This window comes from Gopherus flavomarginatus, chromosome 8, assembly GCF_025201925.1.
Source record: "Gopherus flavomarginatus isolate rGopFla2 chromosome 8, rGopFla2.mat.asm, whole genome shotgun sequence".
In the NCBI taxonomy this organism is placed as follows: domain Eukaryota; kingdom Metazoa; phylum Chordata; order Testudines; family Testudinidae; genus Gopherus; species Gopherus flavomarginatus.
Genome location: NC_066624.1, coordinates 17,379,613 through 17,394,230, shown reverse-complemented (window position 1 = coordinate 17,394,230; position 14,618 = coordinate 17,379,613). Strand labels below are relative to the sequence as shown.

At 41.4% G+C, this 14,618-nt stretch overlaps 1 protein-coding gene across 7 annotated transcripts in view; it reads right to left on the bottom strand.

The window, feature by feature from the left end:
- Window positions 1-14,618, bottom strand: part of GAB3 (GRB2 associated binding protein 3) — a 109,380-nt gene that overhangs the window by 71,853 nt on the left and 22,909 nt on the right. For 2 of the 7 annotated variants that reach the window (XM_050964512.1, XM_050964510.1), the window contains exons 2-3: window positions 11,655-11,711; window positions 4,444-4,512 (exon numbers count right to left, since the gene is read on the bottom strand). The exons of 3 other annotated variants lie outside the window; for them this stretch is intronic. In XM_050964512.1, the coding sequence (XP_050820469.1) occupies window positions 4,444-4,488 (45 nt within the window). In that variant the 5' untranslated portion in view covers window positions 4,489-4,512; window positions 11,655-11,711. The remainder of the gene's footprint in view (window positions 1-4,443; window positions 4,513-11,654; window positions 11,712-14,618) is intronic. 2 more of the 7 variants (XM_050964508.1, XM_050964514.1) reach the window with 2 other exon arrangements.

Sequence of the window (14,618 nt, the reverse complement as noted above, 5' to 3'; positions counted from 1 at the left end):
GAATTATAGCTCCTTTGCTGGACAACAGTTGTTGGTGGGTTGTTTGACACCTGCCCAGATGTTGGTTACTTTCCTTGCTGTTGCCTCTGGGGAGCTAATATCTGGCTGATTCCCCAAGATGCAGCATATTTTAGTGACAACCATACAACACAATTCTCATAACTTCATATGCATTAATGATACACATATACGGATAGAGAAATGACTTTCAGCAGATCATAACCTTTCCCTTGATACATTTAAAGCATGCCTTGTAAGGTAAAATCACGATTAAATAAAAATGAGGAATATGGGGGTTACAGGACGCTTCCCCAAGGTATAGAATGTCACACCAACCCCCCCCCCCAAGTGACATAAGTTATACAGAAATAAGTGTTTGTGTGCACGGCGCTGGGAGAGATTCTCCCGCCGACACAGCTTATGCTGCTCGCAGAGGTGGTTTCTGTATGCCAGCGGGAGAGCTCTCGCCAATCAGCATAAACTCAGAGTGTCTTCACCACACATGCTGCAGTAGTGCAGCTGCATCGGCACATCTGCCCTGCTGCAGCATGGTTCATATAGACATGGCCTTAAATGGAACAGTCAAAGAGGGTGGAGTGATTTAAATCAAAATGATTTAACTCGCTGATTTTAATAATGATTTAAAATCACCAAGCAGGAAACTTTCATTTAAATTATTGATTTTCATTTTGGTTTGCATTTGTACTTTTTATTTTCCTAAAGAAAGGCTGTTTCTCGTTAGTTGGCATAATTTCATACTTCTTTTTACTAACCAGGAGGAAATATCTATACACATTTATTTAAGCAATTATATAGTTAACATATTTATTCAGATTTGTTTATTTTTATTTTTATTTTGTTAGAAAATGGTGAAAGACACAATTCTTATCTATTAGCTGATTAATTTTTAACTCATGATTTGTGTAAAGCTGCATTTGTATGGAAACTAGAATTCAATTAAAAATGAACAAAACCAGGATTTTAAAATCGATTCAATAAAACTATCTCAAATGTGCTGACACATAAGAAAAAAGTATGTTTATCAATGCCTGTTTTGCATTTAAAACTAACTGATTTATTAAACAAAAGAAGTATTATCAGTAGCTAATTAATGGAACTGATTGTTTCCGGTCACCACTTCTCATCTTTTCTCAACTCATTTTTATTCATAGACTGGAAAAAGAAAATAAACTTCCCTGCTTTTTCAACTCCCACTCGGTTTCTCAACTTTGAATGAGCTAATCATTGCACTGATCTACTTCAATAAACTGAAATGAAGAAAATATTCTCTGCACCTGCAGAAGAGGCTACTGCTGTCAACAGCAGTTTAGCACTTTAACAAACTGTAGTTCCAGATGCTTAGCCAGTGGCTTCCACAAGCTTAGTGGATTAAACTTCAGCAGCAAATAAGTACTGAATGATATTTTTTACTTAAATTATTTTCATAGATGTAGTATAAGGTTATTCCTTAACATTGTAACAACCTATGTCAATTTTACTTTTAAATAGGTTTATTAAAAAAAAATGAATTAAAATAAAAAACATTTAAAAAATAGCATTGATTTCTCTTCATCTCAAGTTATAGTGCCATTAAACAACGTTTATGTCAGTGGAAGGGGTTAGCAGACATTTTTCAAAACCCCTTGTTTGTCAGCATTGATTTGAATATATCTTTGAAATCCAGATTTGAACTTTATTATGGGACTGAGCTGGCCTTAGAAGGAACAACAGGGAGAACAAATCTGAATGCCCTCAGCATAACAGTGATTGTTCAAAGTATAACACCTAAAAATAGATGCCAAGGGGAACATATATTCAGGCCATGTTCCTCGTATTTTGTATATGAATCAATTTACGTTTGAAAATGGTTTGGGGGCAAACAGTAGGTTAGATAGCATATTTAGACTGGCCTTGAACACAAATGAGCATGAAGATGGAGAAATTTTCTGCCTCTGTGTGGCGATCACAGATTCATCCTATAATGTTATGGCTCTTAAGGTCTTAATATCCCCTTTCATGGTAAAAAGTAGCATGCCATAAGTCCTGACGTATGCAAGAAACCAACGCAATACAATACAGTGAGTCATACTGTAGCATTTATGAGATTCCGCAGAAAAAACAGGGACTTGAAAACCAAACACCATAACATTCAGACATTTATTATGAAGATTTAAATTAATGCTTGTATCCCCTGATCTCCCAGTGCTTCATAACTACAGCAATTATTATTTAATCCTAAATTTGCATATGAGATAGCTATTATTAATTCCATTTTTCAGATGGAGTAACTGAGGGAAGTTAAGTGACTTGCCCATGGCCACACAATGATTTTGTGACAGAGCCAGGGAAAGGACCTTGGATACTCACTCTTATGACTTATCCACGAGGGTGGAGGGCCAGAGGGAACCTCAAAAATATTTTCTTAGAGATGTGAGAGGGCTAGTGAGTGTATAGTTAGGGCTCGATTTTCAAAGACATTTAGACACCCAAAGAGTGGAGGGGAGCCTAATGGGATGTTCAAAAGCACCCAAGCAGGTTAGGTGCCTAACTCCCATTACCACTAATTGGAGTTAATCATCTAAACTGCTTAGGCACTTCTGAAAATCCACTAGGCTTCTATCTACATTTTAGGGCACAAAACTACCTTTGAACAATCTGGCCCTTAATAACTAAAAATTGATCAGAAAGTTAATCTCAGGAATATTTTCACCAGCATCGCTCAGAAGGGCCATCTACAAATCAAAGTAATTGGCAGTGAACTAGCAATGTCATGCTCATTGTATCATCTTGGCTCCGCTTTCAAAAGATAAAATATGGATCACTCTTCCCATTCCCCCTGGAAAAAAGACAAGCTCGGAATGTAATATAATCAACCACGGAATCTGAGCTTGCTTGGCAGAGACATCATTCCCAGATCTGCTATGGCTTTCGCTTTTAGGCATATTTACATAGCTTCTTGCCAGTAATCACTATAGTGATCTCCTGCTTTGAATTTTACCACATAAAGAGTTTTCAGTTTGCTTCTTTCAATCTACATCAAAATATGGAGGTGTGATGGATTCAGTCACAGAGACCCTCTTTCAGCTGTAACCTGATGTGCTGAAATTACCTCTGAGCCAATTTTCCATTGCCAGGTTGAGACTCCAGAACCCTGCTTTGTTGAGCCAAACATGCTAGCTTGCTGCAACACAGACCCAGGTCTGGTCCATGCCCCCAAAGCTGCAGACTTTAACCAAAAACTGCTCAGCAAATTACCTGTCTCCAGCACCCAGACACCCAGTTGGGATCCAAACTCCAAATAAATCCATTTTACTCTGTACAAAGCTTTTACAGGATAAACTCATGAATTGTCCACCCTCTATAACATCTCTGATAGATATGCACAGCTGTTTGCTCCCCCAGGTATTAATCACTTACTCTGGGTTCACTAATAAACAAAGAGGATTAAGTTTAAAAAGTAGGATTTAAGTGGTTTCAAGTAATAAACAGAACAAAGTAAGTTACCAAGTAAAATAAAACAAAACACGCATGTCTAAGCCTAGTACATTAAGAAACTGAATACAGATAAATCTCACCCTCAGAGATTTTCCAATAAGCTTCTTTCACAGACTAGACTCCTTCCTAGTCTGGGCCCAATACTTTCCTTGGTACAGTTCTTTTTAGTTTCAGCTCAAGTCATAACTAGGGGATTTCTCATGACTAGTCACCTTTGTTCTGTTCCACCCCCTTTTACAGCTTTGGCACAAGGCGGGAATCTTTTGTCTCTCTGGGTCCTCACCCCTCTTTCTAAATGGAAAAGCACCAGGTTTAAGATGGATTCCAGACAAGGTGACATGATCACATGTCAATGTAAGACCTCATTCTCCATTCTTTCAGGGCTGGTCTGCACCTACCAACGAAGGTTAGCAAGTAAACAGAGCCATTCACAACCAACTGTCCTAGTTAATGACAGCCATCAAGATTCCAAGCCACCATTAATGGCCCACACTTTACATAGTTACAATAGGACTTCAGAGTAATACTTCATATTTCTAGCATCAGATACAAGAATGATACATTCATACAAACAGGATGACCACACTCAGTAGATTATAAGCTTTGTAATGATACCTTACAAGAGACCTTTTGCATAAAGCATATTCCAGTTACATTATATTTACACTCATAAGCATATTTCCATAAACATATAGAGTTGCATTATCACAGAGGATTTTTTTTAAGAGTAAAATTAATGGCAAAACCACTTACAAGTTTTTTGGTGGGTTTTTTTTTAATTATATTAAGCGTTAGTGGCTTTAATATCTAACTTCCTGGCCAAAGACAGGCAACAATCTTGTCTCATAGTCTATAACTAGAGGAACAAATGCAAGAAATGCTTGGAAGTGTTTGTACAAGATCTCCCCTAATTTACTGGAAACAACCCACAAGACATTAAAAAATTACTTGGAGAATATTAAACTTGGCAACTTCTAGAGCTTCTGGCCTCATTGATAGTAGTGTGGTCTCGCTTTTCTAAAGAAAAAAAACACATATGAGACTATTTAATTCCAGGAGTTTGTTATTTATAAAGATCGAGGCATATGCATTGTAAGAGGATTGAAGGCTAAGGCAGCACTATTATAGTTATGAATTTATCCCATGCATTGCTCCAACAAAGAAATATTTAAAACACAACATATTTCAAGTAGCATTTTAGCCTGTCTGGGGGCAGGAGTTGAAGAACGTGTCTACTTCATTGGCTTCTTCTCAGTCACCAGATCCAGGACAAACTTATCCCGCTAGTATTCAAAATACTCCATGGGATGATTTTATCCTACTTCTCTGATCTCCAGCTACCGCTGCATCTGCTTACTTCCCTCCTGTCATCTTGGAGCCAATTCTCCACTCACCTGCGGCCCTATTAAAGTCAATGGGAGTCTTTCTAGGTAAGACTCTTACACACTTTGAGCCAGATGCAACTCCACTAGGGCAGATTCTCAGGCCATGTACACTAGCTGATAACCTGCCCACTGTTTTCCAGAGTAGTTACACCAGTGAAAGGAGAGTCAGGCTCTTGGGATCCCCACTTTTGCCTCTCTGTGATCTGATGTGGGGCTATGTCACTCTTTGACTTGTGTTTCTCCCCATCTGGAATTATTTTCCTTCTCCTTAGGAGGCACTGAATCTGCTCTCTGAATCTCATCTTCTCTCTTTACCTTTTGACTGACTCTCTAAAGCATTTTTAAACCTAGTGAAAGCTATATACAAATCAAAGCCAAACTAGTGTATAAAATATCACCAGTTGGATGGCTAGCTGCCCGATTTGCATCTGCAAAAAGGGAGACCAAATCTTTGAAAGTTTAGCTCAGAATATGTTGCATATGTTCCTCATCATCGTACAAGAGCATCTATTACAGAAAACTTGCACTGTAAAACAGCTAGAGAAAAATTCCAGAGCACTCTATAATCCTACACTACAAGTAACAGAAGGCCAGATTCTGCTCTCCATTATGCAGGTGTAAATCTGGAGTGACTCTAATGGAGTTAGGCTTATACTGGAGTATATCGCCGCTGTACATACTAGTATAGACAAGAACAGAATCCAGTGCAGCAATAAAAACAAAACATAGCAGTCAATAGAGATTCCTGTCTGTTCCACTGCTGATGTGGAGTTTTTAAATGGTGACATGCTGCAGACATGGCTCAAATCACACATAGCTCTGGCTCCTAATTTTGAGATTAAATTCAGTGCAAGTTAAATATCTGACCTATTTGGCTCTTACTAAAGAATTCAGAATATAAAACTAGAAGATCAGATAAATAGGATGGTGCAAGTCCATTCAATACTTTAAACCATCAATAACAAGAATTTTCAAATCACTGTGATTTTATTGAATGTCAGTGCGGGAACGTATCAGGAGTAATATCCAGCCCGATCCAGTTCTAGGGAAGTCAGTGGGATTTGAATCAGACCCTTGCTGTACTCTTGGAGCATGAGAATAACGTAAAGATGTGAAATACTCGCCTGTGCAGCAGGCCAGCAAAAGGCCTATCCATCACTTAAGTCCACCTTAAATTTTGTTTGGAGCACTGAAATAATACATAGGCCTTGTATGACCTCTCTGCACAGGGATGAATTTCACCTCTGCTCTCTGCCACATTCCGGCTTTGCAGCATCAGAGGTAAAGTGCTCAGGTGCTCTGGAAAACGATGACAATATAACTGCCAAAACAACCACATTCACAAACAGCTCAAAACCTTTGCTGCTGCGCTGCGGTTTCGACCTGACAATATTGTGTAAATGGCAAGAAGGCTGCATGAATAAGCCTGAGATGTAGCAGAATAACCTCTACACAAGGCACGCTCGCCAATGCATTGATCACGGAGATAAGGAATATTGCCAAGCATTGTTCATAAGCTTTAACTGACAAGAAATGGAACCACAAGTGAATCAGTAAAGATCACTGGTAAAGATTTCGTCTGTTCTTGTGTCATCAAGTCTTTCCTCTCACCATCTCAATTTGCATGGTAGACAAATGAAGTACAGAGGTCTCATTTTGAACTTAGACATACAAATTGACCAAATCCAGGGAACAGAGACATAACATTATATATTGCCAATAGTGTAACAAGATGGGCAGGCTTCCTATTTATCAATATGAGGAACTTGCATTAGATCCTGACAATTAAAGAATCAATAGAGAAAGGATAAACTGGTTATGCTAACGTAAATTTATCTAGTTAGTTTTCTTAACTTGAGCTAATATTTTTCCTTAATCTTTGCTTATGAAAGGGCAAAGATCTGTGTGTGTATGCGACGGGGTGCGCTATGCACACACTCATGTGCTTCAGAGGCAGAAAATGGTTCTGTTAGAAGTTCAAAACCTACACTCCTTTGTCCTTACTCTCATGAGTTTTCTCTGAATAAGGACTGCAAAATTGGGTCCAAACAGACAGGCTTTATTTTTTACTAATTAAGCCAGCACCATGATTTGTGAAACATTACAAATCATATGAAAACTCTTCCAAACTAGAGCAACGGATTATATTCATATGTCAGTCTTAATGAGAACAGGTTACCCTTGCTGCAACATCGTTTAGTTGCATGTTTCCGTAGAGTGCAAATTCTGCGAATCTTACTCAGACTGAGTCTCACTTCCTCATTTAAGTAGTCTCATTGAAGAAAACGGAACTACTCATATAAGAGTTACTCACACGGAGTAAGTGTGTCTGCACTAGAGAAAAGGGTGTGTTTTTACTTCATGTTAACTAACTCACGGTGATATCCTAGTGAAGACAAAGCAGTTTGTAGTTTTCACATTGCTTGGAAGGGTGGATTAATTACAACAACAGAAAAACCTCTTCCACAGGAAGCGTCGCTGTAGTGCCTACAGTGTAGACATGGCCTGAACCATAAGTATTCTACATGTCCTATGAATCTAGGGGCCCAGGAAATGGCAGCAGGGTTTATTTCAGGCCTAAAGGCCTCATTCTGGAATTCCCATTCCAAGATGTAGTAGAAAGGAATGGAACTGAACAGATAGAAACTGCAAAAACACCAGCTTATGTTTGTTTGCCATTTAGTCTGCCTGTGGTTGTTTGGTCTTGTCCATGGAGATTGGGGTTGGTAGCTCCCATGCTTTCTGCAGCCTAGAGAAGGCTAAGGTTACAGATGTGTGAATTTTTAGGTTTAACCACTACAATAATTGAAGGCAACATGCAAGGTGAAGGAGGCTGGTTGGTGGAAGCCAAAAGAAGCAAAACTACAGGCCTAGAAGTAGGATGGAGTTATGATAACTGACATTAGCTAAGGATCTGCCCCAAATAATCCAGTCCTCAGGTGAGATCAGGACTTAGTTATGGCCAGATGCTGTGAGGACAAGAGTTTCTCCCAACAAAACTGTGTTCAGTAAGGGGGAATTATTACTTGAATTTACATAAGAGACAAACCACTATTTCTATATAATGATAGACCCCTTTTGGTTCCACTTAACTGATCCTTTAAACCATGGAATCTGCACTACATAGCAGGACAAACTGATTGAAAAGCTGAGCAAGCCCTGAAGTTATTGACAGCTGAATGTATCATACAGTTGAATAGAAGTATGACAAAGTCAGACCTCACAGCTGTAAGAGGGTGGTCTTATTGGTTTCTGGAAAGTGGGTGGGCACAAGCCCACCCACAGCTACAGGCCCCTCCCCCAGCCTAAGGGGAGGAGCTACTGAACCTGAGACTCAAATAGGTATTTCAGGAGATAACAACAACAACTGGGACAGGTGTGAGGGTCAAAGGTCAAGAGTAGAGAACCTGAAGGGGACACCGAGCAGAGAACCGGACAGTGCCCACTGCTCCTCAAAGATATCAAGGGAGTCAACAGATACGGCCTAGAGGAACATGAACAGAAAGAGGAACAGAAATAGCCCCACAGTCGCAGGGAATCCCCTCAGTCAACATCCTCTCCCTAGTATTATAAATGGCCACTTTGGCCATCACGAGGAAGAGGCTGATGAGGAGATCTCATGACTTCGTGGGGCCATGGATGGGATGAGCATAGATTAGAAGGTGCAGGGAGAAGTGCAGCCAGAACCATTAGAGTAGGTTCAGGAGGAGTCAGAAATGTAAGAGAGTGGTAGAAGGCAGGTATGTCAGCCCTAGAATGGTAAAGGCCCTTTCCCCCATGAGCTGAAAAGAGGTAACCTCAAGCCAGCTAGGGACACCTGAGTCCAATTAAGGGCTGCCTGTAACAATAAAAACCTCACTCTGGTGAGAGCAGCAAAAAGAGTCCTCCAGATCCAGATCCAGATCCAGATCCAGACTCAGACTCAGACTAACACGGCTACCCCTCTGATACTATCTCTGGTGAGAGGAAAGCAGGAGAGGCAAGCTGCAGCAGGGCTAGTGGCAGCAGGGAGAAAAGGCTTCTCCAGGGTGGAAGGCTGCTCCCTTCCCTATAGGGGAAGCAACCAAGGTAATTGCCTGTTTGAGGAAGGACTGGCACCCTGGGGCCTGCATACTAAGGCAATACTCCAGAGAGGGGCCAGGGAAAGATTTTTCTTTTTTGTGCATTATGAATCTGTTTTTTGGTTTGGTTGAAGAGTACTCCTTGGGCCTACCCTGAGGCCCACCTTGTGAATATTGAAAAATAAAACCCAATTGAGAAATAAAAGCTCTCCAGAGTGGGACTGATTTATCCCAGCCCTCCTCACCCCACCCCATAGCCTGGCAAGGTGATGGAGGTGCCTTGCCGCAGTAATTTCCAAAGAGTGGTGGGACAGAGCCATAAACGTCTTGTGAAGGCCCAGTTAGATATGTAGCTATCCGATATCTCGCCTCTTTGTTCCACCCAGCTAATAGATACTGCAGTCTTATCACACTTGTGGTCTTGAAAACAAATTAGATGCTAAGCACTAGAAGAATGTTGTTACCAGTTCTTTGCTTGAAGTTCAGCAAGTCAACATTCTTGTTGAATAACTGGATTATTAGTGAACATTTCCCCCTTTCTCTTTCACTGACTCCCTAAAGTGCGGCTCTGGTATTTGCTGACTAATTAAGAGTGCTCCATAGCATGTTCTCCAAAGCAGAGAAGCACAATGCACAGCTCAGCATTTTTAATCTGGAGACAAAAAAGTAACACACTTTATTAATCATAGGATAGATGGCAACTTCAAATTGAATGTTTTTTTAAAATGTCAGAGGAATACTTGTAAAACCAAACCCAAACCCAAACCACTCCCCTTGTCCCCTGTCCTCCCCTACAGACAGGGAATCTTCTCCCCATGCACACAATCGCTGGTCCTGGTCCTGCTCCCATTGATGTCAATAGCAAAAAATGCATTTTTCAATTGAATTCAATGGGAGCAAGATGAAGCCTTTGGATATAGCACTGGGAGACATTTTTCTTCGCTGAAATTTTTTTCATAAAAAAAAAATGCAAGTTCGGCAACACTGAAACATTTTGTGAATTCATGTCAATTTCACCAAATTGTTTGTTTCAAAAACAAGCAATTCAGAAAAATAATCAGAATGTTTCCATTTTTCAGTTTGAAATGACTTTCCATTTCAGTGTCCTTAATTTTAAAAATGTCAAAAAACATTTCAAAAATGGTCAACATTGAAATGCAACATTTCCAATTGTTGAAACAAAAGGTTATAATGTATCAAAACAAAACATTTCATTCAACCTGAAACAAATCAATTTTTGAATTTGCTGAAAATTTCAAAAATGTTCATTTTCAGTCTGACCTCAAATGATTTTTTTTTCAACTTCTTGAAAGTGCCCGACAAACCAAGCCAACCAAACAAAAAAAAGTGTAATTTACTCAGCTCTAGGTGGATTTCTATAAAATCACCTTACAGAGAACTGGATCCTCTGACTGACTTGAGACTAATGCTAAGTGATGCTTTGTGTTTACCTGCTTCATGTGGAGGAGACTGCTTATATCACTAAAGACTATTCACATGAGTAAAAGGTCACAGGCAGGAATCCTTCATTTGTCTCATATTTGGTGGAGGGAATTATCAGATTGCCTGTAGCGGAACGTGCATATGCAGAGCCGTCCCTCGGGTAGGGTGAATCGGGGCGACTGCTCCAAGCCCCACACTTTGGGTGGCCCAGTGTGATTGGCTGGTGCGGTCACTCCCAGAACAGACAAATCAGTCACTTCCGCCCCGCGTCCCACATACCCTAGGGACGGCCTGCATATACGTTCTGCATTATGAAGCCAGCTCTGAAGAGGTCTCAAATGCCTTTTAACTGAAACATGTTGGGCCTGTTCCTGCTGTTCTCATGGGGTATGTCTACACTGAAATGTAGGTCCAGGGTTTGAACTTGGGCTTGGACTTGGACCCAGGGCCCCACAGTCAAGCTAGGACCCCCAGCATTCAAACCCTATTGCTTTGCAGTGTAGACACAGCCCCACAGGACTTGTGCTCTGGGAGTATGTCTTCACTGCACTAAAACACTCACGGCTGGCCTATATCAGCTGACTCAGGCTTGCGGGGTTTGGGCTGCGGGTCTATAAAATTGCAGCGTAGATGAGCCAGAGCCCTGTCTCCAGTCCAAGCCCGAATTTGATAGCCCCACAAGCCTGAGTCAGCTGATGCAGGCCATCTGTGGAGGTTTTAATGCAGTGTAGGCAGACCCTAGGGATCTGCTAAAAGTATCTCACAATCCCACGGGCCAACTTCCTTTGTCAAGTTTGGTGAACAGTCAAGTTTTCCCACACTGCACCACAAACAAAAGGTTAGAACAGCCACATTTTGGGAGGGCGCTAGGAAATCTGGGATATGGTGGCTGGAAGTGGACCCGGATAGGGCACTGTAGACGTTGGAGTCCCATGCCAGAACTCAGATTTCAATAATTCCTAAATTGCGGTTACAAATGAGTGTAAATTCGCAAACCCTAAATAAACAAACCCAGGGTCTGCTAATGTGAGTTCTAAAAACCCCGGGCTTATATTGCAGTGCAGACATACCCATGGAGGCAAAACTCACATTCAGATCAATGGGAATTTTGAGGACTGCAGGACCAGGCCCACTGAGAGAGACTGATATTATCACAAAGTAAGAACAATGCCAAACAAGATCATTAGAACTGAAGGTGTTTCCTACTGTTGACAATTATATTTGGCTGTGTATAGCAACTACAGTTTTAGGTTCCTTAACAGTGACTAGCCTGATTGCTGGACTTGTTGAACCATGTAATTTTTCAGGTGGCCACCAGTGCTTCAAGCTGTGGAAAAAAAACACAGTCAGATTGTTGCATTTTAATGATTCCACCTCACAGGTATGTTACGGAGGAAAAACTCATTTTAATTTTATGATGCATTTCATTATTTCATTGCTTTAATATATAAAGGTCCTGAGGGTTCATCTTATTTATAATAAAATCATAAATCATAGTAATGTATTTTTAAGCACCTTTCTGCTTCCTCTCACTAAAGCACTCGTATCAGACGACGGTTCAGTCACCATGTCCCTAGAACAGAACATTTCACTTCTACTCATAGCCCTGTCGCTTGAAAGACAATTTGGGCAGCATCATTATATCAACTGTTTTTTGGAGTTTAGTGGCTTTTGTCTATTGTATATAAAAAACTTGGTTTAGGATGACAGTTAACATGACACCAAATTCTCTGACAAATATTTCCTCAGGAAGCACCAGAATGCACCACGCTCATTGTTAAGCACCCAACAGCAGTACAGCAAATAGCACCATTAGCAGTGTCACTCACATACTGCTTTATCGAAACTCCACTGTCTGGGGGAGTTCATGGCTCAGGGCAGTGGTCCCCAACCTTTTCCGGGTGGCAAGTGCCAGACAACGAGCCACCGAGGACTGTGGCCAGTGGACAAGCAACTGCTGAAATGCTGCCGAGAAGTGGCAACATCAAGAGGCGTCGCCGCCAAAAATTGGCATTTCAGCGGCGACGCCTATTGGTGATGCTGCTTTTCGGTGGCATTTTGGTGGCAACGCCTCTTGATGATGTCACTTTTCAGTGGCATTTCAGAGGATGCTTGTCCGCCGGCCAGTACGTGGGTGCACATAGATGCTCCGGCGGGCGCCATGGTGCCCGTGGTCACCGCGTTGCGGACCATTGGCTCTGGAGATGAATAGGACATTAAGTGGGTTCAAATGATGAATAGGTAGTTGATTCAAAGGCAAGCTAGAATAAGTATGACAGGAAGAGGCTAATACTGGACTATATAAAATAAGTTTGGTGGTCATGGTCCAGTTCCCTTACTGATGCTAAAGGACACCGTTTTTGGTAGGCTAACCCAGGGAAGACATGAAGACTGAACTACCCTCTTGTGACCAGAGGCACACTGGGTGCCGCTGCCAGCCAGGGTGGGGCAACATGGCATCAGATCACCCCTCATACCATTCAGTCAAGCAGGGCTGTAAATCTTTTGTGCACAGCCTCCCTATTTCACGTAACAGTCTCATGTTCTCACACAATATTTGGATACCTAACAACTCATCTGCTAGGCCATCTGCTGAGCTGTCTGCATTCTAAATTAGGAATGCAACTCTCAGTTCTGCATGCAGTCCTTACACTCTCCCATTTGGAAACCTTCTCCTTTCTGCTTGGCCTATTATAGCCCCTCCTCTTCAGTTGGGATAGACTTCTGCATCTGCAGCTGCTTTTAGAGCTAGTGCCACAGCTGCTCACTTCACATACTGTCCTGTAGAGGGGAAGGGCAGTAAATACACAGACATGGCACACCTTTTTCTGCCCCATCAAATAAGCTCTTTGTCTCAAGGATGCTATGAGAATTCTCCAGCTTGCAGCCAGCATCTGCTTCTGAATTCTCTCTGTCTCAGTCCTCAGCAGTAGGTACTGCTGCTGAGTGTGAGTCATACAAAACCCACACTATGCAAAGCAAAAATGGCTACTCTGTGTATAAATTTTGATCCCTCAGTTAGAAAGTGAGAGACTTTTCAAATAGTGACAGTTTGTTCTTTCAAAGAGATTAGTTTCTCTCTGACTCTGTTCTTATTTATCACCAGAATCAGATCCAAATCTAATGGCTTTTGGTGGATACTGTTTGTATGAAGAATGCTGTTCAAAACACAGATGAACTGTGCTATGTTTTCCTTCACTATTGACAGATTCTTAGACGCAATTTTTTTTTTGTTTTCAGTGTCCACTACAATGCATCACAATTTCTATATCAATTACTATATCTCACAGTTACACTGAAGACACCACGATTTCTGGCCATGGCAGCACATTGATATTTTCCTTTAGAAGACAGAAAAATGAAAATGGAGGCAATTTTAAAAGCATATGGGGATGATTTTAAAAACAGATGCCAGTTACTTCAGGTACCTGGACTTTTAGTGTCCAGTCATCAATGCTGATCGGACACTGCCAGGTTCCCTTTTCGACCGGACTTTCCAGTTGAAAACTGGACACCTAGCAACCCTAACATAAACCAGTATGCAAGGAGCTCGAAAGTATGCAGACCAGGGGTTTCATAGCACCTGTAGAGACTAGTACAGCCGGGTAAGCAGCATAGCAGTGTAAAGAAGCCAAATTACATATCTGCATAGATGCCATTATCCACTGCCCATAACTGATGACATCTTGCCAGAACTTTCTAAAGTCAGAATCTTTACAGTATGTGAGATGAGGAACTGGTTTCTGCACATAAGCCCAGATAAAGAGTCCAGCATGCTGACAAGCTTTGCAACACCATTTGTTTGCCACAGATGGTTGTGCATACCAGTGGGCATAAGCCCTGCACCAGAGGTGTTCCAGAGAACACTGACTGAAGTGCGGAAGGATTGCCAGATCATATTCTCACTTTAGGTGAAGGTGAATGATACAGAAGCTGAATAACAGAAAACAACAATCTTTTCTACAGCAATTCAGTGACAAGAACGTAAAACATAACCCAGAGAAAATGTGACTCAAGCAGCATGAGCTGAAATACGTTGGACATCGGCTCACAGGACAGGGACGGAAAAGAGATCCTAACAAAATCAAGGCAGTCAGAGACAGGCCAGTTCCAATGGATGTGAAAGGGGGTTTAGCACTTCACAGGAATGACAAATCTTCTGTCCACACCTGGCTGCAGTAGCAGAACCCATACGTCAGCTCACAAGGCAGGATGTTGAGTGGGACTGGGCAGG